We start from the raw sequence: 26,314 nt of genomic DNA on the forward strand, positions 1-26,314 counted from the left end.
TTGTGCAAAATGAAGGCCAGAAACTCTCACACTGGCTGTTGTGTTTGAGCAGAAGATGCTTCGAGTTAAAGATGAGGAGAGCTTCTGCAGCATCAGCAGGGGGCGTGGTCTCCCCGGGAAAGGGACAGGGCAACATATGGAGGAAGATGAAGAAGAGGACGCTTTCAGTGAGAGTGAGCTGGAGCTGTATGAACAGTACAAGGCGGCTGGCTACAGAGACCTGGTGAGTAAGTGTTGGTGAAGCTCACAGGTCACATGCCTGCACTGAGCCATTCTTCTGTTGTAGGTGTGGCACAGTGAAGAAGAGGAGGAGGAGGGTGTTCAATTAGATTCTCTAAGGAAGAAAGCGGTAAAGGTCAAACATGTGAAGAGACGGGACAAGAAGCCAGAAAAGAAGGTAATTCTTTAAGGTCACATGACAGATGATTTCACAGGGGATGTCACTAACTACCTATAATTTCCTAGAAATCTGTTTCTGTCCCAAAGGAGGAGTCAAAGCCCCGACGTCACAAAGTGAAGCAGCGGCACAAGGAGCGTGTGCGCCACAGTGAGCGAGCAGATGAGAGTGGAGCTAAAGAGGTCGGGGGGGTTCTACGACAGTGTCTGGGTCCAGGCTGCACGGAGCTGGCCAGGAGCATGTCCAAGTACTGTTCAGAAGACTGTGGTATGAAGCTTGCCGCAAAGTGAGTGAAATAAGTGGACAGAATTTAGCCTTACCCAAGTGGATTCTGATTCAGCTGCGTCTGGAACCTTCTGACCCCAGTCGGATCTACGAGATCCTTCCCCAGAGGATTCAGCAGTGGCAGCAGAGCCCTTGTGTTGCTGAAGAGATGGGCCGCCGGCAGCTAGAACGTATCCGGAGGGAGCAGCAGGCAGCTAGGCTCCGCCTCACACAGATGGAAAAACGCTTCCACGATCTTGAAGGCATCATAGCTACGGCCAAGCTGCAGCAGGTCCAGGAACACGAGGAGGTTAGAGACAACCTCATTTTCAAATTATTTCCTCCATTTGACCCCTGTGTCCCAGATCTGTCTGTCCCTATTCCTATCTTTGACTCTTGTTTCCTGGTCTCTCTTTGACTCATCTGTTTGCAGGTAACTGAAGGAGATGGTGACGACACAGACCTCCAGATATTCTGTGTGTCCTGCAGTCATCCTGTTAACCCAAAGGTGGCACTGCGACACATGGAGAGATGCTACACTAAGGTCAGTCAGAAGTGACAGAGGAGGGCCCTGTTCCAGAAAGCAGGTTAACGTCCCATCTGATCAACCCTAAACTCAGGGTTCCAAAGCACTGGATAAATCAAAGTTCAACCAAGCTCTTGCTGGTTACCCAGAGGTTATGCACACACACACTGGAGACATTAAGACCCTCTCATCTGAACTCACAGAATTGATGATTGTAATGCAAATTGAAGGAGACAAGAAACGAGCAGTAAACTTCACAGAGGCAGAGATTGAGGATTTAAATACAGATATACAAAAAAGGCCTTTTTTCATTAGAAAAACACCAATCTTTCATCCATGAAAGAAAGAGTCAGTAAATGTGTATGTTCCAAAATATCCTGTATACTCCCTTTTTGACAAAATGAGCTGTAAAAAAAAAAGAAGCTCTGATTAATTCTGTAACTAGTCAGCATCACTTTATTTCCTGCCACCAGTTTCATATAAGGGTAAAGTAATGTACTAGGTCATAATCTAGGTCATCTATTGGGTTCTTATTAAGATGTAATCATTCTCGACCCAGGCGAGTTCTGAACCAAGTCATGATAAAAAACAATAACATTCAACAAAAAGGTCATATTGAAAGTCGTAGAACCCCGCCCACCTCTTCATGTAGGGCTATTAAGTCATTTTTATTCCATTCTCTCTGCAGCTAAAAGAAATAATAAAAAAAAACATATTTGCTGTCACTAAAAGACCTTCACAATGTTTTAATAGCAGGCAAGTGTTTAACATCTACACAATGTAGACCTAAGTACAGTTTGTGAAGATGAATCTGTTACACAGTAAATCTTATACAGTTTAATGTAATCAAAACAAATCTATATCCCCTTTTTCTTTCAGGAGATGAAATTATTTCAAATGTTTTCATGAACATAGTTATTAGAGACTGATTTAAGCAAATCAAGTCTGATCATTCTGCCTTCTGTGTAATCAGTCTAGGGTTCTCCTAGTGTGGCTATGGAGGTCAATACAAGCCAGTGTGATGTCACAGGCCCTCTCAGGACTGACCCCCAAGCCTCAGGATGCCAACCGTCATCTCCACCTTTGCTCAGGTTTGGCTGTGAGCCACGTTGATACTGGTTCAGGTTCAGGTTCAGAGTAGGGAATCATCATATGGGGCAGACAAGGATCCCCCAGCAAATAACCTTTGGAGGGTCCTGTAATGATTCAAATGATCCCATAGTTCAGCCATGGTACCTATAGAGGAAGACTGTGGTTATGCATATCATTTCCAAAAATCCTGGTTAACTAGATATGAACACGACTATATCAAATCTTTAAAATAAGTCTGCCATGGATTTTCATGTAAAAGAAAGTGTTACCAAAGGAAACCCTCTTTCATTCCATGAAGACGTTTGTGTTCAGGGAGCTGTAGAAATATGTGTAAGAGTCATTTCAGCACCAGGGAGACAGAACCAATAGTTCTTTAACTTTTTCTGCATTTTGATACTCTGCATCCCATATTGCAAACAAACACAGAAATGCACAGAATGTTCTGTGGTGACAGCTGACCCGCAAAATGTAATTTGATTGGATTTGAAATGTATTTATTTTAACAAACAAACAAAAAGTAAAGAAAAATCTGTACATTGATATATATAAAACTTAAGATGATAATGTAAAAAAAAGTTAATAAAAGTAAAAGTAAAAAAAATAAAAACAGATAAATATCCATATATACCATTATAGTTACTCTTAAACATAAATAGACACATTTCTATTAGTACATAGAAGCAAGGTTTAAAAAAATTTGCGTAATAAAATAGGACATTGATATGTGATCTGCTCCAGAGCAGGTTATGTTCAGAGACTAAATTGCTATGGTAATTTACATACCCTGTAGATAAGCACCGGCTTTGAAACCGATAGTGGAGGATATCCACCAACCTTCTTTGGCATGGAACATACCCTGCTTTTTGGAACAGGGCCCTGGGGGGTATTCCAGGAAGCATGTTTAAACTACCCTGACTTTGAACTCTGGCTGAAATCCACCTGAACTTGCTTACTCTGGGTATGTCGGTTCCAAAAGACCAGATATGAGTTAACGTAATTACGCTCGACTTGGTAACCCTGGGTTAATGCACGTGCACGGCAGGTACATAAAGACATTCTCAATGGATCGTCGAATTTTGGAGTCACCATGGAAACGCGTGGTGAAGAAAAGAGAGCACTATACTTCAGTGAGACGGAGTCTGAAATTTAAATGACGACGTATGAAGATTATACGTCCATCAAAAAAGTAACATGGCTGCATCATCAGCAAAAGAAAAGAGTTTCTTCTTGAATAACAGACAAAGTAAACGCATGAGTTTCTGATCTTATTTCCATTTTCCTTGTAACGCATATATATATAACTTATCCAATTTTTTCCACCTTTAATGAATTACTTCTATTGGTAACAAATAATTGAGTTAAATTTATTCAACAAAATTTCTTACGTCTATAAAACTCAATACTTGTTAATACACCCAAATTTACATATTTATTTAACTAAATGTCATATTACTCCAATTCAGTTAATTTTTTTCCATCTTAATGAATTACAATTTTTGAACTCTCGTGTCTAAGTTTGAGCCAGCAGATATACTTATTTTTATAACGATTAAAAAAATGAATCAATATGCAATAAGAGCATTCATTCATTTAGGATTTTTCCAACCTTGTCATTACATTATTAGACTGTAGGGGTGCTATATATATATATTCATCATCCTCTCCCTCCCTCTAACTCATGGTGCAAAGGCTTAAGCTAAGCAGGACAAATAACTGGGCAAAACACAGTAAAACAGCTAAACAACTAAACACATTTGGTCAAAAAGCCACACTTAAACCCAAATCCGTCCAAACAGGCCAAGGGTATCCCACAATCCCTTGCGGTGCCGATCTAACAGCAGTAAAAAACAGCAGTAACAGCAGTAAAAAAATTCTTTTTCCAACATCCATATGTGGTCTAATCACCCTCTCATAGTGGAAAAAGTATTATCTGAGCTTCTTCATCCACTAAATCATCTTCAAATGGACACGCCATGCTGCTTCACCTCTCTGTAAACAAACTAACCTTCAACTAAACCTGCTCCAGACCAGGTTATGTTCAGAGCATGAGTTGCTATGGCAACTTGACCTACCCTGAAACATACCTCCATTTCTGGAACCGAAAGCTGAGGTTTTCAACTTCCTTAGCCTCAAATTTACCGTGGGAGCTAGCATAACCTGCTTTCTGGAATACCCCCCTGGCCTGCCCAACCCTGAGCCTGGAATCCACCTGGGGAAAAAAAGTGTTTTCCAGCTCTTCCTGCCCCCTTTCTTCTGATTGGCTGACTCAGGTGTTTCCACAATCTGATTGACTGAACACACCTGATCCTGGTAATCAGCTGCAAGGAATGCAAGAAGAGCTTGAAAACGGGTAGGATTGTTGATCATGATGTTGTAAAAGATGTTCTCTTTCATTTCCCATGTCAAATATTTTCTGTACAGTCTTTCATTTTTGCTGTTTTATGAAAATGAAAAGAAATAAAGCAACTGCAAATATAATTATTAGTATGAGTAAAATCCTAAAAAGAAACAAGTGGCCATCTTGTCCCAATGAGGTCGACTGAGTGTTTTATTCATAGCACAAGTAACTGCTGGCACTTAGTATCGTTATATACTGCTGCTAACACTGCGAAACCACAAACAATCACACTGGTGAAGTATTGGACTTTTCTTGAACTAAAACCAAGGCAGACTTTAGCTAAAGATAAAGCTGGAAGCAGACCATGGTCGTGGTCTTACCTCCTCTGAGACTTGTAAGTGCATCGTGAAGTCAAAGCAGTTTCATACTGTTTTTTGAAAAGGCATTAAAAACAACATTGGGATTTGGAAACCAAGATTTGTTTACATACAGTTGAAACCAGAAGTTTACATACACCACATAAAAACACACATATGCTTTCTTTTCCTCGCTGTCAGACATGAAATAAAAGTAAACCTTTCCTGTTTTAGGTCAATTACAATTAACAAAATGATTTTTATTTGCTTAATGTCAGAATAATGAGACAAGGGCTTTTTAGACAAGTTTTATTACTTTTATCAAAGTCAAAAGTTTACATACATTTCATTAGTATTTGGTACTATTGCATCGAAACTGCACTACTTGGGTTAAATGTCTTGGATATCCTTCCACAAGCTTCTCAGAAGATTTGGTAGGAATTCTGGCCCATTCCTCCTAACAAGTTTTTAGGTGGCCTTGCAGTTACACTCCTTTTCAGCTCTGACCATCAATGTTCAATAGGATTTAGATCCGGTAACCAGTTTGGCAGTATGCTTCAGGTCATTGTCTATTTGGAAAATCCATTTGCCCCCAAGCTTTAACTTTCTGGCCGATGTCTTCAGATATTGTTCAATATTTCCACATACTACCCTTTCCTCGTGATGCCATCTATTCTGTGAAGTGCACCAGTCCCTCCAGGAGCAAAACAACCCCACAATGTGATGCGACTAACCCCCATGTTTTACAGTTGGGATGGTGTTCCAAGGCCTGCAGGCTTCCCCCTTTTTCCTCCAAACATAACGATGGTCATTGTGGCCAAACAGTTCAATTTCAGTGTCGTCAGACGACAAGACATGTCTCCAAAAATTAAAGTCTTAATCTTTGTGTCAATTAGCAAACTTTAATCTGGCTTTTCTATGTTTCTTTTGGAGTAATGGCTTCTTCCTGGCAGAGTTGCCTTTCAGCCCATGTCAGTACAGTACTTGTTTCACTGTTGATAATGATACATTCTTATGATCAGCCAGCATCTTCACAACATCTTTTGCCTTCGTCCTTTGGTTGTACTGGACATATCGGACCAAAGTAGTTGAGTTTATCTCTGGGACACAGAACCCATCTCTTCCTGAGTGATACGATGGCTGGACGTTCCCATGATGTCAATACTTGTGTACAATTGTCTGAACAGGTGAACGTGGCACCTTCAGGCATCTGGAAATTGCACCCAAGGATGAACCTGACTTGTGCAAATCCCCAATTGTCTTCCTAATATCTTGACTGATTTCTTTTAACTGTCCCATGAATTTAAAATTGTTTAAAGGGACAGTAATCTTAGTGTATGTAAACTTTTGACTTTGATCAAAGTAATAAAAACTTGTCTAAACACACACTATTCTCCTTCTTCTGACATTTAACAAATCTAAAAATGTTGTTAATTGTGGATTGACCTAAAACACAAAAAGTTTACTTTTATTTCATGTCAGACAGCGAGAGAAAAAAGCATATGTGTGTTTTTATGTTGTGTATGTAAACGTCTGCACCTTCAAATATAGGAATATTTTAGAAGGGTAATGAAGCTAAATAAAAAAAAAAAGATACAGCATATTAAAAAACTTATCAGATGCCTATAAAAGCAGTAAAAAAAAAAGGGTTAACTCTGCATTTTACTGCTCTTTTACTAAAAATAGAAAAAGTTCATCCGTCCACATGTAAAAGGAAATGGTAGTCTGAGCTACATCTAAAAATAACAGAAGAAAATTGGTTTCTAAAGTGTCTCACATAGTGTTCTTCTAACAGCTCTCAAATTTGGAATGGATTTGCATGGCAGAACATTACACGGTTTTTCACAACACCCCAAATCAAAAGGAAACAACAAAAAACATCCTAATTGTGTTGGAGACGATTTGGGAGTCATGAAGGGAACATTCACACATATTCACACGTTCTTGGATGTCACCTGCCGAACAAGTTTACAACTTTGTATTTAGGGCACATGAAAGACTCTGTAGAAGAAGAAGAAGCTTAATTCATTCCCAAGGAAATTAAAAAGCTGCTTGCATTCACCACCCACACTAAAATAAACAATAAAAAGCATAAAGCCACAAAAACAATAACAATTAAAATGTATTTGCTAAAAATGGTAAAAACATCATTTAATAAATATACAGAAACTAAAATCTAATACATTAAAACCATAAAAATTTCAAAAATTAAAATTCAATGAGGTTCTCAACTTTTGAGGCTCTGTCAGGGAGTTGTTCTGTCTTATTGCACAAGGGACAGAAGACTTCAGTCTGTCTGTGTAGCAGCATTGGGACAGTAGTCTGCTGATGAACACGTGAATGCCTGGTGCAGTAGGTGTGAGGGATTGGTCACAATGGCCCTGAACAAAGTCTTCTGCTCTCCCGCTTCCTTCACTGGGGCCAGTTTCAGTCCAACCACGGAGCTCGCCATATGGATTAATTTGTTCAGCCGGGGGATCTTCTTACTGGTGCTGCACCAGCACAAAGCAGTATAGAGGAGGGCACTTGCTACCAAAGACTGATGAAACATGTGCAGCAGTTTGGAGCAGATGTTAAATGAGCGCAACCTATGAAGGAAGACCAGCCTGGACTGGCTCCTCTTGTGAAGGCGGTCTGTAGTCCTCGACCATTTCTTTGGCTTCTGGACATTTAGCTGCAGCTAATTCTTCCTGCTCCAGGGGACAAAGTCCTCCACAAGCTGCCTGTACTCCCCCTCTTCTCGCCCTTTCATGCAGGCAACCATGGCTGAATCATCTGAAAACCTCTGCATATGGCAGGTCGAGGTGTTATGGCAGAAGTCAGACATATACAGCGTGAATAGAGCAGGAGACAGTACAGTTCCTTGCCTTGCGGTGCCCCAACACTGCAGGTGAGGGTACTGGATCTGGCCCCGCCTTGCGAACATATTGAATGATGATCTTGATTTGCTAAGGATTTTCCTTTTTTTTATAGATATCTTTTTCTTTTTATTACTAAATTTGTCATCATATTCTATCCATTTCAGCAATCCAAGTTCTTTACCCAATTTTAACCCTAACCCTTACCATTTCTCGAGGGTATATAATGTTATTGGATTTAGATCTAAATGCTCTTTAACAGTGGCTAGGATCTCACTTTCCCCCATACATGTTTAAATTGGGAATTTGGGTGCAAAAAGTTCTATATCTTTCCACCAGGCAACATATATGTGTTGGACCAGTATACTAAGCGATGTGTTTGGGCAGCTCTAAAGTATTCTTTTAGATTATGCAAGGCTTCTCCCCCTTTTGTATTGGGCAGCTGTAAAGTGTGGTAGCGTATTCTTGGTTGGTTTATGGGATATAAGTTTATCCCATTTTTGGAATTGGGATTGTGGTATGTCTACTGGTAGAGCTAAAAACAAGGGAAGGAGGGCGTGGCAGTATATTTCTTTTTTATAACATTTATTCTTTCACTTAATCCTAGCGTATATGTGGACCATGTTTCTATGTCTTTCCTGATATTGACATTTGAACGTTCATAGTTATCTTGATACAGTTTTGCTGGGTCTTTAGGTATATTCACCCCCAAGTACACAAGTATTTTGGCTTCCCGTTTTATTTTCCATTCCTTTAAGTCTTGATATCTGAAGAATGGATCAAATCTATCAAAAATCTTCATCAAATAACCAAATGATTTGACTGGATCCAATAAATATACCATAATATCATCTGCAAACAGGCCAATCGTATTTTCCCTTACCGCTGATGTCTATTCCTGTTAGCCGAGTGTCCTGTCTCACCATTTGGGCTAGTGGTTCGATATACAGTGATCCCTCGCTACAACGCGGTTTACTTTTCACGGTTTCGCTACTTCACGTATTTGCATCGTGCATTGTGTTCTGCATTCTCTACCTGTGCGTCTATAACATTGCAGTTTAATATGTACACGTAAGTAAAACAGCTTGCCAAATTTACATTACGTACGTGCAATTTCTCTTGCAATTTTGAGTTTCTCTAAAACCCATAGAAAAAAGAGGGACAACAACTGCCTATCACTATGTTCTTCTCCCGAACAAACACAGCTGCACCGCGGGCTTCAACAGAAGAAAACACTGCAGAGCGGAGTCAGGATGCAGCGGCTCAGTCTGCAGAGCAGTGAAATACACCTGAGTCACTATTTGTCCCTCTGTACTTTGTATTTTTTTCATAATCATTTTAAATTTTCTCCCGTTTAATCCAATTACTCGGGTCGCGGTGGGCAGGGCTAATCTCTGCAATTTGAAGCCTTCTGTTCACATCGATGATTAAAATTACTATTTGACAGGACAGTACAGAAGTTATTTGTTGAAAAAAACATTTCTAAAGTACTTTTATTTGTGAAACAAATGCTTGAGCCTGTAAAATGGTTTGTTCTTTCTTTTCAATGTATAATAGAGTATTTAATTGTATAATAATTGTAAAAAAAACAGAGGTTTCTACTTCACGGATTTTGCCTTTCACGGGTTCTTATTGGAACGTAACCCCCGCGAAAAACAAGGGTTTACTGTAAAGGGCAAAGAGTACAGGACTAAGGCAACAGCCCTGTCTAGTTCCCCTTCCTAGATTGAATTTATTAGTAAAGGAGTTGTTGATTTGAATTCTACGTGTAGGTTTGTAATTGAAAGAACTGATACACATTTGATTTTTCCTTGAATCCAAATTTCTTTAATGTATGTGTCACAACGTGGTGTGACTAGAGTGGCCTGGTTAACATAGGAGGCAGATGACCTTAAAGTTCAGGAACAGGTTTTTATTTGCAGCTCATGCACCTTGGCTGCATAGCTCACACACACTCATGCTCCTTCACACTGAGCTCCTTCCCTTTAGTGGGCTCCAGTTAATTGACTGTCCACACCCAGGAAGGAAGCCACTTTAACCAAACAATAAAGAAAATATACAACAAAAGATAGAAATGTCTTGGAAAAATGCAGTTAAAGTCCTGTAAACAAAGACAAGCATCAATAAAGAAACAACTCAATTACAACCAAAAGGTATACTAACAAATCCTTTCCACTTCCTATGCCCAACTCTTAAACAGGAAGTGAAGGACTTGGCTACCATTTTGTTCATTGGGCACCAGGTAGAGAGGGTGAGAAACATAACAAAATCAATAAACAGGTCTAAACATTTGTTGTTTTTTTAATCATGATGTGCCTACAAGTGATGAGCTATTACAGACAGGTGACAAGTGAATACAACTACTTTGTCAACCCCACCAAAAAGCCGTTACTCCTCAGAGTCACAGGACAAAAGGCTACCACTATGTATGTACTTGTACTTGAAAACAAAATAGCTGGAGAGATAAATACTAGCATTAGTGTCTTTCATCCTATGAATCTACTGCAAAGCATGATGGCTCATCTGAAAAAAAACTATTTACCGATGAGGTAATATTTTATAGAACAAGAGCAATGGTCGAATACCCCATCTCTCTTGGAAACATATTCCTGCTGATATACTGCACTTAAAATTGAACCCCCGGCCCACACATGAAGAGTAAAAATCACAAGGATGTTAAAAAAGAAAGCAAGTTTCTAGTCCATTCCTGTGGCAAGTTATGATTTTTTAAAGAAATAACCGAAATGCGCAATTCCGCCACTAGGGGGAGCAACGGAAAAGCAAAACAGGTGAGACAACATAACTCTGCATGTGCCAAAAACGAATCGTAACAGCTCTGTGTCTGGGCAGTAGTTTGGTTCCTTGTGAGCCTCACCACTGAAGGATGATTAGTAGTGACACCCTAATGGCCAAAATGTTGTCAAAAAGAAAAAAAAAGGTTGAAGAGAAAGTCCTGAGCTTTCCAGGAAAATGGAAAGCGTTTTATTTGTTCACGGAGCTGAATGCAAACCTGCAAGCTTGGTATGTCATCAGCAGGTTCTCCAAGAATATAAAATTCAGCACCACTATGAAACTATCCACTAAGAAAAGTTTCACCATTTGCAGTTAAGAAAAAGAAAGATTTAGCAACTATTAGCTGCACCGATAAATAACCATCTGGATTTACTGCAGCCGTGACGTCAGTGATGGAGCAGTGAAAGCTAGCTACCTTATTGCAAACAAGTTGGAGCAAACATCCAATCCATTTTCTAATGGTGAACTTATTAAAAAATGCTGAAGGCCGCAGAAGTCTTGTTCCCAAAAAGCAGTCGACCTTAAACATGAGTCTGTCAAGAATTACTATCAGATCCAACATCTCTGAGGAAACATGGGCAGACTTATGAAGGAATCCAGTCATTTATTGTATTTTCTGTCACTATTGATGAAAGCACCAACATCACAGATATGTACAGCTGTGCATATTTATTAAAGGTGTTGAATAGACCGTCACAGTGGAGTTTCTGGAGTTGATGGAGACAACAACAACTGATGACATAGTCAGCTCTCTAGTTACTGTGCTGGACAATGTTGGAGTGAACTGGTCACATTAAGTAAATTTGGTCACTGATGGCGCTCCATCAAAGGTCAGGAAGAAGGCAGGTGTTGCCACAAAATTCAGGCAGAAACCACGAAAAGATTCTTATAATAATGAATAATTATAATAATGGACATTTCATTGTGTTTTGCACACTTGAATGACAGTAAATGTGTTTCTGCACAGGATTTGAATCCTGATATTAACGGTCTGGTGAAGTTTCAGGAGAGAAAGGGCTGGGTCTTGTCTTGGTTGGATAAAAACTCATACCAGCGGCATAATGGCGGCAGGAGGGACAGGCGCAATCACGACGCTTCTAGTTTACAGTGTACTTTTAAACTTCCTAAAACCCTTATCTGGAATACCTCAAAGGAAAGTGGACAACCGTTTTCGATTGTTATATTCACTACATAATTCGACCAAACATTATGTTGACAGCTGCAAACAAATGGATAGCGTAATTGCGAAAACAAGTATTGGCTTTGGAACCCACGCACTGGCTGTGACGTTTGTTTATCTGTCACTGTACAAGATAAAGAGCACCAATCGGACTCGTCCAACAGCTGTTACAAAATCTGTTTCAACCACCGCACTTATCATTACAATCTGCTTGATGTTATCCGGGGACAACCACCCATGCCCAGGGCCTATCACCGGGACATCGGGAAAAGGTAACCCAGCAGCGGCGGCCACGACAAGCATCGCTCCTACCTTACAGGTATGCTTTTCTGCACCCTCTTGTGCTTTGTTACGTCATGCTAATCAGCTGAATCCTCTGCCAACAACAACAACTGCGCTTGAGCTGCTTGTCCGGGGAACCGGGGCCGATGGTGTAGAAGCCGCGGTGCCAGGGTGGTCTGGCGGCGGGAGTCATGTGGGAACGCAGGATCACGGGGCGTGTGCTGGAGCGTCGCAGCATTGCTGCAGTCCGGAGTCAAAGGTTCAACCGTGCAAAACAAATACCACACTGCATAGGACCAAGAAACAAGATCCAGACCAACAGCGACATCAGACTTCTTCTCTAACTTCTCCTCACGGTCACTCAGTTACCATGGCGACGCACAATGTAAACAGGAAGCAACTTAATCCCGGGATCGCAAAAAAACGGAAATGGACATTCTTTCAAACTGTCAGTCACTCAAAAATAGTATGGGATTCTAAATCAAAACCTAGAGGGATTTTAGGTGGACATATAAACATCAGAAGCATAATTTCAAAAACTGAACAGATAAAAAACGTATTAACTGGTTCAAACCTAGATTACCTCTGTCTTTCTGAGAGTTGGCTGTATAAAAATGCCCCTTGTGCAGCGCTTACCTTCCCAGGCTACAAATTGTTCAGGAAAGACAGAGAAGGTGCAAAGGGTGGAGGAGTCATGCTATACATTAAAGATAGTATTCAGTGCAAGGAAATTCTTTGGCCTAATGCTCATGAACTGGAATGCCTAGGTTTAAATATTATACTATCTCCACAAATGTAATTTACAATTATTGTGATCTATCGTCCTCCCTCATCAGATGGTGCATTTTATGAACAATTTGAAAGGCTACTCAAAAACTGTAATTCAAGTAAAGAAATAGTTATACTGGTAGATTTTAATATTAACTGGGAGGATACATCAGCCAGAAAAAATCTTAAGCGTGTGACTGACAAATTTGATCTTGTACAATTAATTAAGGGCCCAACAAGAATTACCACCTCAAGCAGCTCTCAGATAGATTTAATTTTTAGCAACCGTCCAGAAAGAATAACTAAGACATACAACATGTTAGCTGGCCTCTCTGACCATAATCTTCTCCTTCTAGTGAGAAAGCTATCAAGGAAAAGATTTAATTTTTCTGCCAGAGAGAATGACTTTATTGGGATTCCAAAAAACATGAAGGAAGATTTTAAGAATGCGGTTGAACAAACTGACTGGAATCGGATGTTAAAGGGAACTGATTGTGAAAGGGATTGTGAATTATCCACAAATACACTTAAAGAAACAATTAAAAGCTTCAGTTCAAGTATCAAATTCAAAAAAAATAAAAACCTGCTACCCTGGATGAACTCTGACATTCTACAATTAATGAAACAGAGGGACCGAGCACTGAAAAATGCAATAAATACCAATAAAAAATAAATCTCAGAGTTTAAGATATCAATTTATAACATTAAGAAATAAAGTTGTAAAAAGCATACGGAAGGCCAAGGCAGATTTTTTCTTTACAAGAATTGAAAATGCCAAAGGGGATTCCAAAAAACTTGGAGCCAATTGAAAAAACTTGAAGGAAAGGACACAAAACACAAAAAAGCTTTAGAAATAAAAGTAAATGGCGAATTACTAAGGATCCAGTCACAGTAGCAGACGCCTTTAATAGATTTTTCATTGAATCGGTTTCCTTAATCGCCAATCATTTCAAATCTAATGATTTGCATGCTTGTCACATAAATACAACAGAGCCTATATTTAACTTAATGACTGTCACTGAAACTGAAGTCTCACAAACAATCAGGTCACTTAGATCAAGCAGAACAAAAGATGTATTTGGGATGGATACTTTTTTGCTCAAAGAACTCAGCTCAACTTTAACATCTCCCTTAACCATTATTATCAATCAATCCATCTCTGAATCAATATTTCCAAGTGCATGGGAGTCATCAGCGGTGATTCCCATCTACAAAAAAGGAGACTCCATGTAACTTTCAAATTAGAGGCCAATCAGTATCATGCCCACAGTGTCCAAGATCGCGGAAAAACTTATTGCCCAACAAATTATTTCACATCTCAACAGTTCTTCCTTTTTCTCTTCATCCAATGCAGTTTGGTTTCAGAGCTCAGCACTCAACAGAGACAGCTAACTGCTTTTTCATAGAAAATATAAAATCTCTATTAGATAAGGGTGGTGTAGTTGGGGCTGTGTTTCTCGACCTGAAAAAAGCTTTTGACACAATAAATCATAAAAACTACTGACTAAACTAACCAAATTCTATTTCTCATTGAAAACTATAAAATGGATAGAATCATATTTATCAAATAGATCTCAGTCAGTCAGGATAAATCATCATCATTCCCCTCCTCTCCATATCTCTACAGGTGTTCCGCAAGGTTCCATTCTATGGCCTCTACTTTTCTCTCTCTACATTAATGACCTCCCTTCTGTTTGTTCAAATGTCTTCATTCAGATGTATGCTGATGATACTGTCATTTATGCACATGGCAAAAACACATCTGAGGTGGAAGAGAATTTCACCAGAACGATGGGACATGTTGCAAAATGGTTGGAACAGTCGAGTTTAAGTCTCAATGTAAACAAAACGTTGCAATGTTCTTTTCCAAGACAAACCGGAAAAATATTCTGGCTGATGTTTTTGTGGTAGGAAAGAAAATAGAAGTTGTTGAAAAATTTGAATATCTTGGCATTTTAATAGATGCAACATTCAATTTTAAATCGCAAATCCAGAAAGTATGTAACCGTGTTAAGTTTAACGTGTCTAATTTTAGATTTATTAAATCTATCACTGCAAGCTGCTACAATGTTCATGAATGCAATGATCTTATCCCACATGACATACTGCCTCACTACCTGGTCGCAGGCAAACAAATTTGCATTAAAACCTCTGGAGTCACTTTACAAACAATTAAAATACTGGATAAAAAACCATTAAGACATCATCACTGTGACATTTAACAAAAACACAAACTGTTAAGTTGGGAAAACATCACTAAGTATACAAAATTATGCCTGTTTTTTAAAATCATCAATGGACTGTCATCCCCTCCACTCAGCCAGTTTGTTAAAATAAGAACATTTTCCCAAAGAGTGACAAGAGGGTCGGTTCGTCAAGACTGTATAGTTCCTCGGCGGAGAAGTGCCTTTAGCCAGAGCGCCTTCTCTGTAACAGCAGCACAAGAGTGGAACTCAGTTCCTCACAATATTAGAGACCTCACCACATTCACTCTGTTTAAAAAGCACCTAAAAAACTGGTTCATATCACAACAAAAATGTCTACATTGAACTATTTTAATGCTTGCCCCTCCTTGTCTGATCTGTCACCTTTGTGTCTTATATTTGTTTTTTATGTTTCTCACAATGAGCATGTTTCATGTATTTTAAATGACTGTCTATTGTACATGTGTATTTTCTATTAATGTATTTAATTCATGCCTCGCACTTTTTAGGTTGACGATTTTAACACCTGTCCGGGGACGACAGATGAAAAATAGCCTTTGGGCTAATTCTGGCGCATTGCAGCTATGCTTTTAATGTGCACTGTCCCTGTTAAATAAACAAATAAATAAATAAATAAACTCCAAACTCTTATGTTCACAAATGTTTGCAAGTTTATTTTAGTGTAATTTTGTCATCGTTTGGACGTTTACATTTTAGGAAGATGTTTCATTTTTTTCTATTGCCCCTGTTGAATTTATTATCAGGATTGCTTCAGTGTCAGAATTAAAATATTCAGGCTGTATAAAATTGAACAAACCAATATTTTTTAAAGTGAAATTAATTTCATTTAAGATCCATTGGCCTCTGTGAATGAATGTGTAATAAGAAATGATTAGGCTACCATGTTGGTTGAGGCATGTTTTCCAATTGGGTAAAAAAACAAGAGTAAAGCTTTATTTTGCCTCTACGCTACTGGTCCGGCCCACTTGAGATCAGACGGGTTGAATGTGGCCCTCAAACCAAAATGAGTTTGACACCCCTAATCTAAGCCTTCTCTTTGTGTTAGGTAGAGGTGCAGCTAAAACTGCATCTACCTTACCCATCTGAGGGCGAATCCTACCTCCTCCTATTACATAGCCCAAAAATTCAACTTGAGTTTTAGCTATATGAAATTTTCTTGCATTTATTACCAGCCCCGCATTCTGAATCCCCTGGAATATGTCTGATAAGTGCCGGACGTGTTCATCGCAAGAACAGCTGAAGACAGCAATGTCATCAATGTAGGAAGCTGCATAGTCCTCTGCTCCTCTCAACACTTCATCCACCAACCTCTGAAATGTTGCTGGTGCTCCGTGCAGACCAAATAGCATTACTCTGAACCTGAAAAGGCCACTAGGTACTCAGAATGTGGTCAAATCTTTTGAGTCTTCCCATTCTGGGAAATGCAACATTTCTCACAACTTTGGACCTTTGTCCAAAGTTGTGAGAAGTACCCAAGAGGTACTTGCCAGTACCCTTTACAAAGGTCCAAAGTTACAAAGTTACAAAGGTCCAAAGTTGTGAGAAATGTTGCATTTCCCAGGCATTCAATTAGTTCATCCACCCAAGGCATAGGATAGGAGTCAAAAGCAGAAACAGCGTTCAACTTTGAAAAGTTAACACAAAACCTGAGATTTACTGGAAGGACGAGTTCATAGGTTACAGGGCCCGTTTTCTTTTTTGTTTTCTTTGTCGCCTTGTAGGGACCTTGCCACCAGAAAGCTGCTTTCGTATGTATGTAACATCAACAGAACCTTTTAGCCTTCCTGGGAAAACTCTCCTCCTGGAAGCTTTGTCAAAGTGACGTTTCTGCTTCTGTAGAACTTGTGTTACGTGGGCAGTGGCTAATGCTTGAAACTTGTCAAGTTTGTCTTTCATGTTCAGAACATAGGACAGCTCACCACTCTTTTGCTGTGGGACAGGACCCTCCCAGGTTCCTTTAGAACAAAGGGCCCTCGCACTGCATGTCCATACATCAGCTGAAAGGGTGAAAAACCTGTGGATGCCTGAGGAACCGCTCTGTAGGCAAACATCAAAAATGGAAGCCATTGACCCCAGTCCAAGCCAGTGTCATTGGCAAACCATCTTAACATAGACTTCAGTGTCTTTTTGAACCGCACCACAAGGCCGTGGGGATAGTCTGGGGACTAGTCTTAACTCCTCGATTTCAGAGCAGCCTGTAGACATCCTTTAACAGATTTGAGGGGAAGTTGGTGCCCTGATCTGTTATGGTCTGATGTGGAATTCCAACTCTGGAAAACAGTTGAATGAGGCAGTTGACTATTTGGCGGGCTTTAATCCTTTTCAAAGGGAAAGCTTCTGGGTACCTTGTGGCATAGTCACACACTACTAGGATGTATTTATGACCCCCACTACAAGCGGGCCTACAACGTCCATAGCCATATGAGAAAAAGGTACATCTATGAAGAGCATAGGAATAAGTGGCGCTCTTTCCTCCTTTCCAAATGGTGCCGTCAACTGACATTCAGGACAAGACTGAGACTGACACATCTTCACTGTATCTGCATACTGATTTGGCCAGTAAAAACATGGAACTGTACGTGAGAACATTTTCATTTGTCGTAAGTGCCTTGCCCAGAGAATTGAATGACTTAGTTTGAGGATTGTAGGCCTCAACTCTGAGGAACAACTAACTGGTCTCCAAGTTCGACTGTAGCAAACAAATCCAAATCTTTTACACTTCCTATACCTAACACTCTTAAACAGGAATTGAAGGCCTTGACCACCATTGTTCATTGGGCATCAGAAAGGGAAGGTGAGATTGCCCAATTGACTCTATCGAATGCCTATTCGGCATCTAAACTTATTTATTATGGCCCGCAGCAGTCATAGACTGCAAGGACCATATTGTAACTGCTACGAGGGTCGAACACTCAAAAAGGTCCAAAACGTCAAAAAAACGCGTCAGAACGCCAAAAAATGGGGTCAAAAGTCGCCCAAAGCACAAAACGACACGACAATTGTGTAACGCAACAAAAATACACACACACACGCACAACACCACCGCACAAACGTTAAAATTGTAGTCGCAAAAATGACGACAAAAACCCAAAAAAGCCCTCAAAAGATGGGTTTAAAGCCAAAAAGACATGCCCAGCCTATAGTAAAAGACAGGCCGCATTGAAATACATAGGCCACCTGACTGCAAAAACTTCTATATTGTTTCTGCTTTGTTTCACTATTTTTCTTCTACTTTCTTTCTTCCACTTTGAGCTCAAATTTGACCCCCGCCACATAGCCGAAAACTCACCAAAAATGGCACACACCTAGGATAAATTGAAAATGAATTTTCGGCAAAGAGAACATCACCCCCCCCACAATGATGACATCACGGCGAGCGTTCCCGTCAAAAAAATGAATGGGCCGAAAATCGCTTATGGGGCCAAAAAAAAATATTTCGAAATACAGTTACGAAACCAAAACACGCGTGTTGGAGATATCCCAAAGAAGTTATGAAATCATTATGGGATGGCCACACGACCTACGGCTTGGCGGCCATTCTGTGGCGAACTCAGAGAAATGGCGATTTTCGTGTTTTTTCACAATATTGGAAAACGACACTTTTGTATGAGCAATTTTCACGAAATTGCATACACATGCCACAAACACGATTCTACAATAACCAAAGAAGTTTTGTTGACCTTTGACCTTGGCAAGGGGCGGCCATCTTGAATTTTCATAATAAAGCACTTTTAGTAACGGATACAAACGAAAACTCGTCCTAGGGATTTTTATTAATCTTTTTGAAACTTCTCGGGCATCAATGGCAAGCTACTGTGGACAAAATGTTGGAATTAGAAGTTGTAGAATTTGAAACGCGTGCGCGTGGCGAATTCGCAACCGTCGCCATTTTAGCTAGCTCGCACATATTTTATCGGAATAGCCTGAAACTGAAATATGCGATACCCTGGCCCACACTGAACAAAACGATGTCACATACGACAAAATCGGTAAAGGAATGTGGCCGTGGTAAACAAAAAACGGTCGCAAAAAAAAGTGCTGACTCGGCAAAAAAAAATTTTTTCGGATTTTATTTTTAAGAATCGGCTAACGAAACCCAAATAACTTTGTAGGGTATATCCAAACAAAGTTTTGAAATCATTACGTGATGGCGACACGACCTACGGTTTGGCGGCCATTTTGTGCCAAAATCTGCCATTTTGAGTTTTTCGCGTTTTACACAATATGGAAAAATAAACTTTTTTTCGAGCGATTTAACACGAAATTTGACGCGCATGTCCATAGCATAAGTCTACAATAGCCTCTGGAGTTTCGTCGACCTTTGACCTCGGGAAAAGGCGGCCATCTTGAATTTTCTATAAAAAACACCTTTACCACCAGATTCAAACGTAAACTTGTCGTTGGAATTTTCATCGATCGTCTCGAAACTTTTTGGGCATCAATGGCAAGCTACTGTGGAAAAAATGTTGGAATTAGAAGTTGTAGATTTTGAATGGAGTGCGCGTGGCAAGCTAGCAAAGTGGCGCAGTGTTATAACTCCCATGCATTTCAATACAATACAATGAAGATTTAATGCATGCATTAATGCCTGAAACTGAATACATTGAAAAACACTGGATATGGTCATATAAGGAATGTGGGCGTGGTTAGCATAAAACCACTGTTGCTAAGGACAACAAAAAGTTTACTTTTACCGATTTGTCCGAAACTGACGTCAATCTGTTCGTCCTCCCGAGGGGACCAAAACATAAAATGGTTGCTATGGAGATAAAATCAACAGAAAAGCCGCCATTTTGGAAAAAGTGGGTTTTTTATCAACTTATGACATATAGCTCTCACCAATGGAGGAATGTGTTTTTCTGAGTCAGTTGATGATGCTGATCGCTATGCTAGCACTTTTAGCTATGTTAGCATAACTAGCATAGTTACCATAATTAGCATTTTAGGTAATGTGTTTTTCTGAGTCAGTTGATGATGCTGATCGCTATGCTAGCACTTTTAGCCACATTAGCGTAGCTAGCATAGTTAGCATATATACCATTTTAGGTAATGTGTTTTTCTGAGTCAGTTGATGATGCTGATCGCTATGCTAGCACTTTCAGCTATGTTAGCATAATTAGCATAGTTAGCTTAATTAGCATTTTAAATTATGTTTTTTTCTGAGTTAGTTCAAGATGCTGATCGCAATGCTAGCACTTTTAGCCACACTAGCATAGCTACCATAGTTAGCATAATTAGCAAATCCAGCCTTGACTAGCTTTTAGTTTTTGGGCGATGAGGGCGGAGAGGGCGGCGGTGTTGCGTAGAGTTGGGCGTGGAAGGCGGGTTGCGTCTGCGGGCCATACAACGCCGCTTGCGGCTTTAATTTATTTATTTATTTTAATCTAAACCTATTTAGTCTAAATAGACTGATATCCAACATTTCCCGAGTTTGATACCCATCAAGGCAGAGGACATTAACAAGTCTGATTCTAATTAGGATGACTACTATAATTATTCGCTTAAGTTTGTTTCTTACTCCTCTTTTGTGCTTGTCTGGCCGCTTGCCCTGGTCTGTCTTTCCTGCTCGGTTTCCACATCGTGAATAAAGTTGACAGTAGTTTCTCTGCCTGAGCAAACTCCTTGTAGTGACCCACTGGGTCTTCCACCTCATATCCTCTCTTCCTCAGGTTCTCGGTTGCGTGGTCGGCATCCACATATGTTACAACTCCGGCTGGCCAGTGCACGCGCATTTTATTGAAGGGAGTTTGGGAGAAGATTCCTTCTCTCTTTAACACCTTTTTGATGTTTATGTATGCTTTCCGTTGTATAAAAAATCCTCTCCACGTAGTCATGGTCAAAAAATATCCTTTTTTTCTCCATTCATGACAACCTTTTTGTCCCACGCTTTGTGAAGTATCATATCTTTTACGGTGAATTGTTGAAAGCATAGTACAATAGACCATGGAGGATGACTTGCCTTTAACTTTGGTGCTAAGGCTCGATGGGCTCTCTGAATCTGAAGATGAAAACTCCTCTTTAAGCCATTTGTCAATAAAAGCATCCGTCCCTTGCCTCTGCTTCCTCTTAGATACCTTAGATTTGCAGGTTACTCCGTCTTGACCTCTGTTTCAGGTCATCCAACTTTTTCTCCATCTTTTTCCGATCTTTCATTATATCACACAGCACACTATTCGCTTCATGGCTCCGCACTTCCATCTCTTCCGCGCTGCACTGCAGCGGCTCTCCCTTCTCTGTTTGTATCATGTAAAAATTCGGATAGATATCCTCCCTGAATTCAGATAACTTGTCACTCATTTGAGCCATGATGTCATCTTTAAATGTTTTCAAGTCAGCCTTCATTTTGTTATGCAAACTCTGGATTTGTTTGCTGATGACATCTAGGCTACTCTAAGTTAGCCATGTTAGCTTCGGGTTCTAGCATGACCTCCTTCTCGTTGTCCTTTTCCCCTCTCTACTGTGAGATTGGGTTCTTTTTCTTTTTTGAAAGACCCCCGCTCATATTCTTGCTTTCTACGTCTTATTCTGTTGTGCTCCTCGAGTTTTCGGCGAGGTTTACTCTTTTTTTGGAGCTGGTTTGTGGGAGCTGTCTTCTCCATGTGTTGCAATGCTCACCTGAAAATCAAGGATTTTACTTTTGGCAACCAAAAAGACTGTGACGAAGAAATAGCACAAAGTGGACCATCTTGGAAAGGATGAATGGGTGGAGATCACTAAGGACCATTTACTCAAAATATGGAATAATTGACATTTCATTTAAAATAAAAAAGAAACACTATCAACAAAAAATTGGGAAACTTTGTGCCAAATATTGAAACCTACTAAGAATATTTGTACATCTAAAGCTTTGTATGAAACAAAAAACAGCACTGTAACTGTGTATTTTTGTTTTTTTGTTTGTTTTGCTCTATGTAAGTACATTATAATGAATGGAAACCATAATAAAAATTAAAGTTAAAAAAAAGAATAATGACACTGATCACACGTGCATCTGTGCCCGACAGTTCGAGAGCCAGACTTCCTTTGGTTCCATGTATCCTACCCGCATTGAGGGGTAAGACTGTACTTTAGTCTTTCAAGTCTCCATTCTTTGTGATTTATGCTGGTTTTTAAATTCTGCATCTCTGTCTTAGTGCCACCAGGTTGTTTTGTGATGTCTACAACCCTCAAAGTAAAACGTATTGTAAACGGCTGCAGGTCCTTTGTCCAGAACATTCCAGAGATCCAAAGGTAGGTCCTCTATTAGGTAATTTCACCCCTGATTTAAGTGAAAACCTCTGGAGTCACAGTTTACTGTCCACCAGATCCAATTAGATGAAGTATGTGGCTTTCCTTTGGTCAAAGACGTGTTTGAGCCCACTGGAGAGTTCTGCCGGGTTTCTAAAAGGAAGTGCAACAAGCATTACTGCTGGGAGAAACTGCGGCGGGCTGAAGTGGACCTTGAGAGAGTCAGAGTGGTAACTGAGTCTGAGTCTGCATCCTTCAGAGCAGCTGTAGAACACAAGCCTAACTGTCTGTCTGTCTTTCTGTCAGTGGTATAAGCTGGATGAGCTCTTTGAGCAGGAGAGAAATCTGAGGACAGCCATGACCAATCGAGCAGGTTTGTTGGCTTTGATGCTTCACCAGACCATCCAGCACGACCCGATTACTACCAACCTGCGCTCGGGCAAAGACCGGTAGATGAGCAAGTCCCAAAGATGCACCAACCTTCTTCAAGCCTCCGGCATGTAGTAGTTGTAGTAAGACTGTAATTAAATTAGTTTTAGTTAACCAAGTTAACAAGGAGTTTCTTTCACCATCTCCAATAAAATTTTGGAAAAATGCTAGGTCTGGAACAGGATCTAAATCTACACTTGTGTCTCAATCTGGGTGTAGATCTTTATTTGTGATGGTTTTGTTGTGACTTAGCTTCAGAGCTCAATTTGTTCTGAATTAAAATATGGGAATTAGATTTTGGTCTTAGATCTAAATATAAGGATTACCCCAGCATGCAGAAAAATCGCATCCTGTGTTCTTTCAGAATAAGTGTTGCGACACCGAAAAGACAAGGCACCCAAACTGGGCAGCACCTTTGACTGGACTTGTCATTGGACCTGGGTAATTGGCTGATCAACAACAGTGACACAGGGTTGTCACTACGCTGTTAACAAAATTAAATATTCTAAGATGTTGCAAACCTGTTTTAAGATCTTGTCAGTTTCTGTTTCCAAATAAATCCCTGAGTTCGTGTTACCATATCTGCTGTTCAAACAGAAGTTCTATTAAAACTGTGACTGCTGATGCTGCCAATGGGAGGCCTTGTTCTGTCAGAACCACCAGGTAAGATGCAGAGGGTTTGATGGCTCCAGCTATTCGTACAGTCTCCAAGGGGTCAGACCGCAAAGTGAAGTGAAGAACTCTTTTTCTGCATATTGACTGGTTGATTGACTGAAATTAATCCGGTTCCTTCTGTGTGGAAGACTCCAATCAATTATGTAGATCCATAAACAAAAGAAAATAAATGTTTATTTAAGGGCTGAGAGGTCCAGACAAAATGCAGCCTGATGTTAATCCAGTGTAAATTCTTCCACCGCTAAATGTTGTTCGCACGTATTACCTAATCCTAACCCTTCTTTTGGGTCAGTTCGGCCAAGTATGAAGCACTGGCTGCACAGATTTTAAAAAACGATAAGCAAACAGGCACATAGTAATAATTATAACAATAATCAAAGCCTGTTTAGAAGATCATCTTGCTCTATATCGGGGCTTTGTTTACAAGTGGTCCTCCAAGTTATTTTTCTATGTTGTGACGTCATCATTAGGCCACTGTGGCCTGAGACTAATGATTACGTCACACCATAGAAGAACTTTTTTTAACCATTGGCCCCTGGAGGGCTCCGTATCAGAGCCTCCAGTTCTCCGTCCTTTTTTTATTTATATTTCTCCATAACTGAGTTCCTGCACAAACACCATTCAGGACCAACCTCGAATGTCAGCTGCGCCTTGTCCATGTTGGTGATGTGGCTGGGATGGATGTGTTTGTCGGCGATCTTTTTACTGCAGTATGAGCAGAAGATGAACAACTTTTCCAGTTTTTCGCTGGAAGATGCTGCACCACCGTAACCCTTGCCCAGATGAAAAGATGACGGCATTTCATAAAACCAAAACAAAAGTTTCATCTGTAAGCGTTACAGCCCTCACTCGAAAGGTGACTGCAGAGAAGCTTTTCCAACCTGATGGCTGATCGTTAATCCATCATTCGAGTCGCCTTTTTTCCGCAGAAACTCAGCTGCGTCATCTTGACTTCTCCGAGTTTGTTTTCCAGCTTCCTCCACTTGTGAACTATGGATTCATTCATCTTGAATTCTCTGAGAACTGCTCCTATTTTCCTCTGTGTAGCTGATAGCTTGTAGTTTAAACTGTGCTTCAGAGATGTTGTAAACAATGTTGTTCACACCCTCCCCGTTCTCATTCCTTTTTCTTCTACGTACCACAACAACACATTAGGCGTACCGCCTCATAGGGAGCCCCCTACAGTTTGGAGAAAATGTAACACCTCTAAGTGCGCCTTATGCTCGTGAAAATATGGTACACGGAAATAAACACAGATACAAGAGAAATGATTAAAAAAAACGCTTAAAGAGGAGAAGTAATAAATAGAAAAATTAAAATATAAAAACATCTGAAATATGAAAATATAAATCAAAATGCACACCGGGACCATTTTAATGTATTTAATGACTGCACATGATTTTTGGAGAAAAAAGTGAAGCATAGAGGATTCTGTACCAGATAGTCGGAGAAGATTCAGATTTGGAGCTTTCGGATGATGAAAAGGATGAGGTTCAGGAAAAAATAACTTGTTTTTATAATTAACTCGATTTGTTTGTGTTTTTTAAACAACCATCATAACACGTTTACACCTGTGCTACCAGGGCGCCCTGCCTATCAAGATGACCCCAAAGTTTGTGAATACTGGTGTCCAATCCTGTACTTTTCACAGTACATTGATAACATTTTGGACAAACTGTTTTCGATCTAGTTGTGTTCCAACTACCGTGGAATCACATTCCTCAGCCTCCCTGGGAAAGTCTATACCAGAGTACTGGAAAAGAGATTCCGTCCAATAGTCGAACCTCAGATCCAAGAACAACATTTAGGTTTCCGTCCTGGTTGTGGAACAGTGGACCAGCTCTATACCCTATCTAGGGTGCTGGAGGGATTGCGGGAGTTCGCTCATCCAGTCTATATGTGTTTTGTGGATTTGGAGAAGGTGTTTGACCACGTCCCCCGTATCCTTTGGAGGGTGCTGTGGGATTATGGGGTCCGGGGAGCCTTACTTAGGGCTGTCCGGTCTCTGCATGACCGGAGCAAGAGCTGGTTTGCATAGCCGGCAGTAAGTCAAACCTGTTCCCGGTGCATGTGTTGGACTCTGGCAGGGATGCTTTTTATCATAGTTCTGCTCATAGTTTTTATGGACAGAATTTCTAGGGCACAGGTGGAGGGGGTCTGGTTTGGGGACCACGGGATTTCTTCTCTGCTCTATGCAGATGATGTTGTCCTGTTGGCTTCATTAAGCCGGGACCTCCAGCATGCATTGGGGTGGTTTGTGGTAGAGTGTGAAGCGGCTGGGATGAGGGTCAGCACCGCTAAATCTGAGGCCATGGTTCTTAACCGAAGAAAGGTAGTTTGCCATCTCTCGGTGGGTAGAGTGTCCCTATGAATCTTCTGACAAACCAGAGGTATATCTGAATAAACCCCTTTTGTAATTGGGGCAAAACTTTATTCATTTTAATTGTTTTTGAAAATCTTTTGTGTTGGACCGGACGGAAAAGGAAAGAAGGGAAGAAGAGAGAGGGATGTTAGAAAGGGGGGGATAGGAGGGTGATCATAGGAGGGGGGAGGGGGGTAAAACCATGAAGCAGCATAAAGCAACAAGTTACTGGATGTTTATCATTATGGTAAGGTACAGATAGAATACGAATCTCAAAGGGCCTGTCCACACACACTCAAATGTTATAAACACACCTGTTAGCTGCAAAAATGTCCACATGTCAACATGTACACAATACAGATATTGTTCACACATGCATACTCATGCCTTCAAGCCAACTAGTGTGAGATATTTCATTCATTCACGTAAACTCTTGGAATGTCAAAAAAGAAGGAGGGGGAGCAACCAGCCACACCCAGCCCCCCGCCGCAGCAGCCCCCAACGCCACTCGGCAGCAGGCAGAGAACAACCGCCCCCCGGGC

The 26,314-nt window shown here is 40.4% G+C and overlaps 1 protein-coding gene across 6 annotated transcripts in view; it reads left to right on the top strand.

Annotated features, from left to right (window-relative positions):
• cxxc1a (CXXC finger protein 1a) overlaps positions 1 to 23,316 on the top strand; it is a 47,797-nt gene extending 24,481 nt beyond the window's left edge. For 2 of the 6 annotated variants that reach the window (XM_023957117.2, XM_023957119.2), the window contains exons 6-14: positions 53 to 223; positions 287 to 397; positions 466 to 683; positions 764 to 971; positions 1,095 to 1,205; positions 22,084 to 22,133; positions 22,213 to 22,309; positions 22,384 to 22,536; positions 22,613 to 23,316. In XM_023957117.2, coding sequence (XP_023812885.2) covers positions 53 to 223; positions 287 to 397; positions 466 to 683; positions 764 to 971; positions 1,095 to 1,205; positions 22,084 to 22,133; positions 22,213 to 22,309; positions 22,384 to 22,536; positions 22,613 to 22,759 — 1,266 coding nt within the window. In that variant the 3' untranslated portion in view covers positions 22,760 to 23,316. Of the gene's footprint in view, positions 1 to 52; positions 224 to 286; positions 398 to 465; positions 684 to 763; positions 972 to 1,094; positions 1,206 to 2,160; positions 2,279 to 22,083; positions 22,134 to 22,212; positions 22,310 to 22,383; positions 22,537 to 22,612 lie in introns of all 6 variants that reach the window. The other 4 variants (XM_023957118.2, XM_078949993.1, XR_013657266.1 and 1 more) reach the window with 3 other exon arrangements.
• The last annotated feature ends 2,998 nt before the right edge of the window (positions 23,317 to 26,314 follow it).

Source organism: Oryzias latipes, chromosome 7 (genome assembly GCF_053564925.1).
Source record: "Oryzias latipes strain Hd-rR chromosome 7, Olatipes_Hd-rR_3.1".
Taxonomy (NCBI): domain Eukaryota; kingdom Metazoa; phylum Chordata; class Actinopteri; order Beloniformes; family Adrianichthyidae; genus Oryzias; species Oryzias latipes.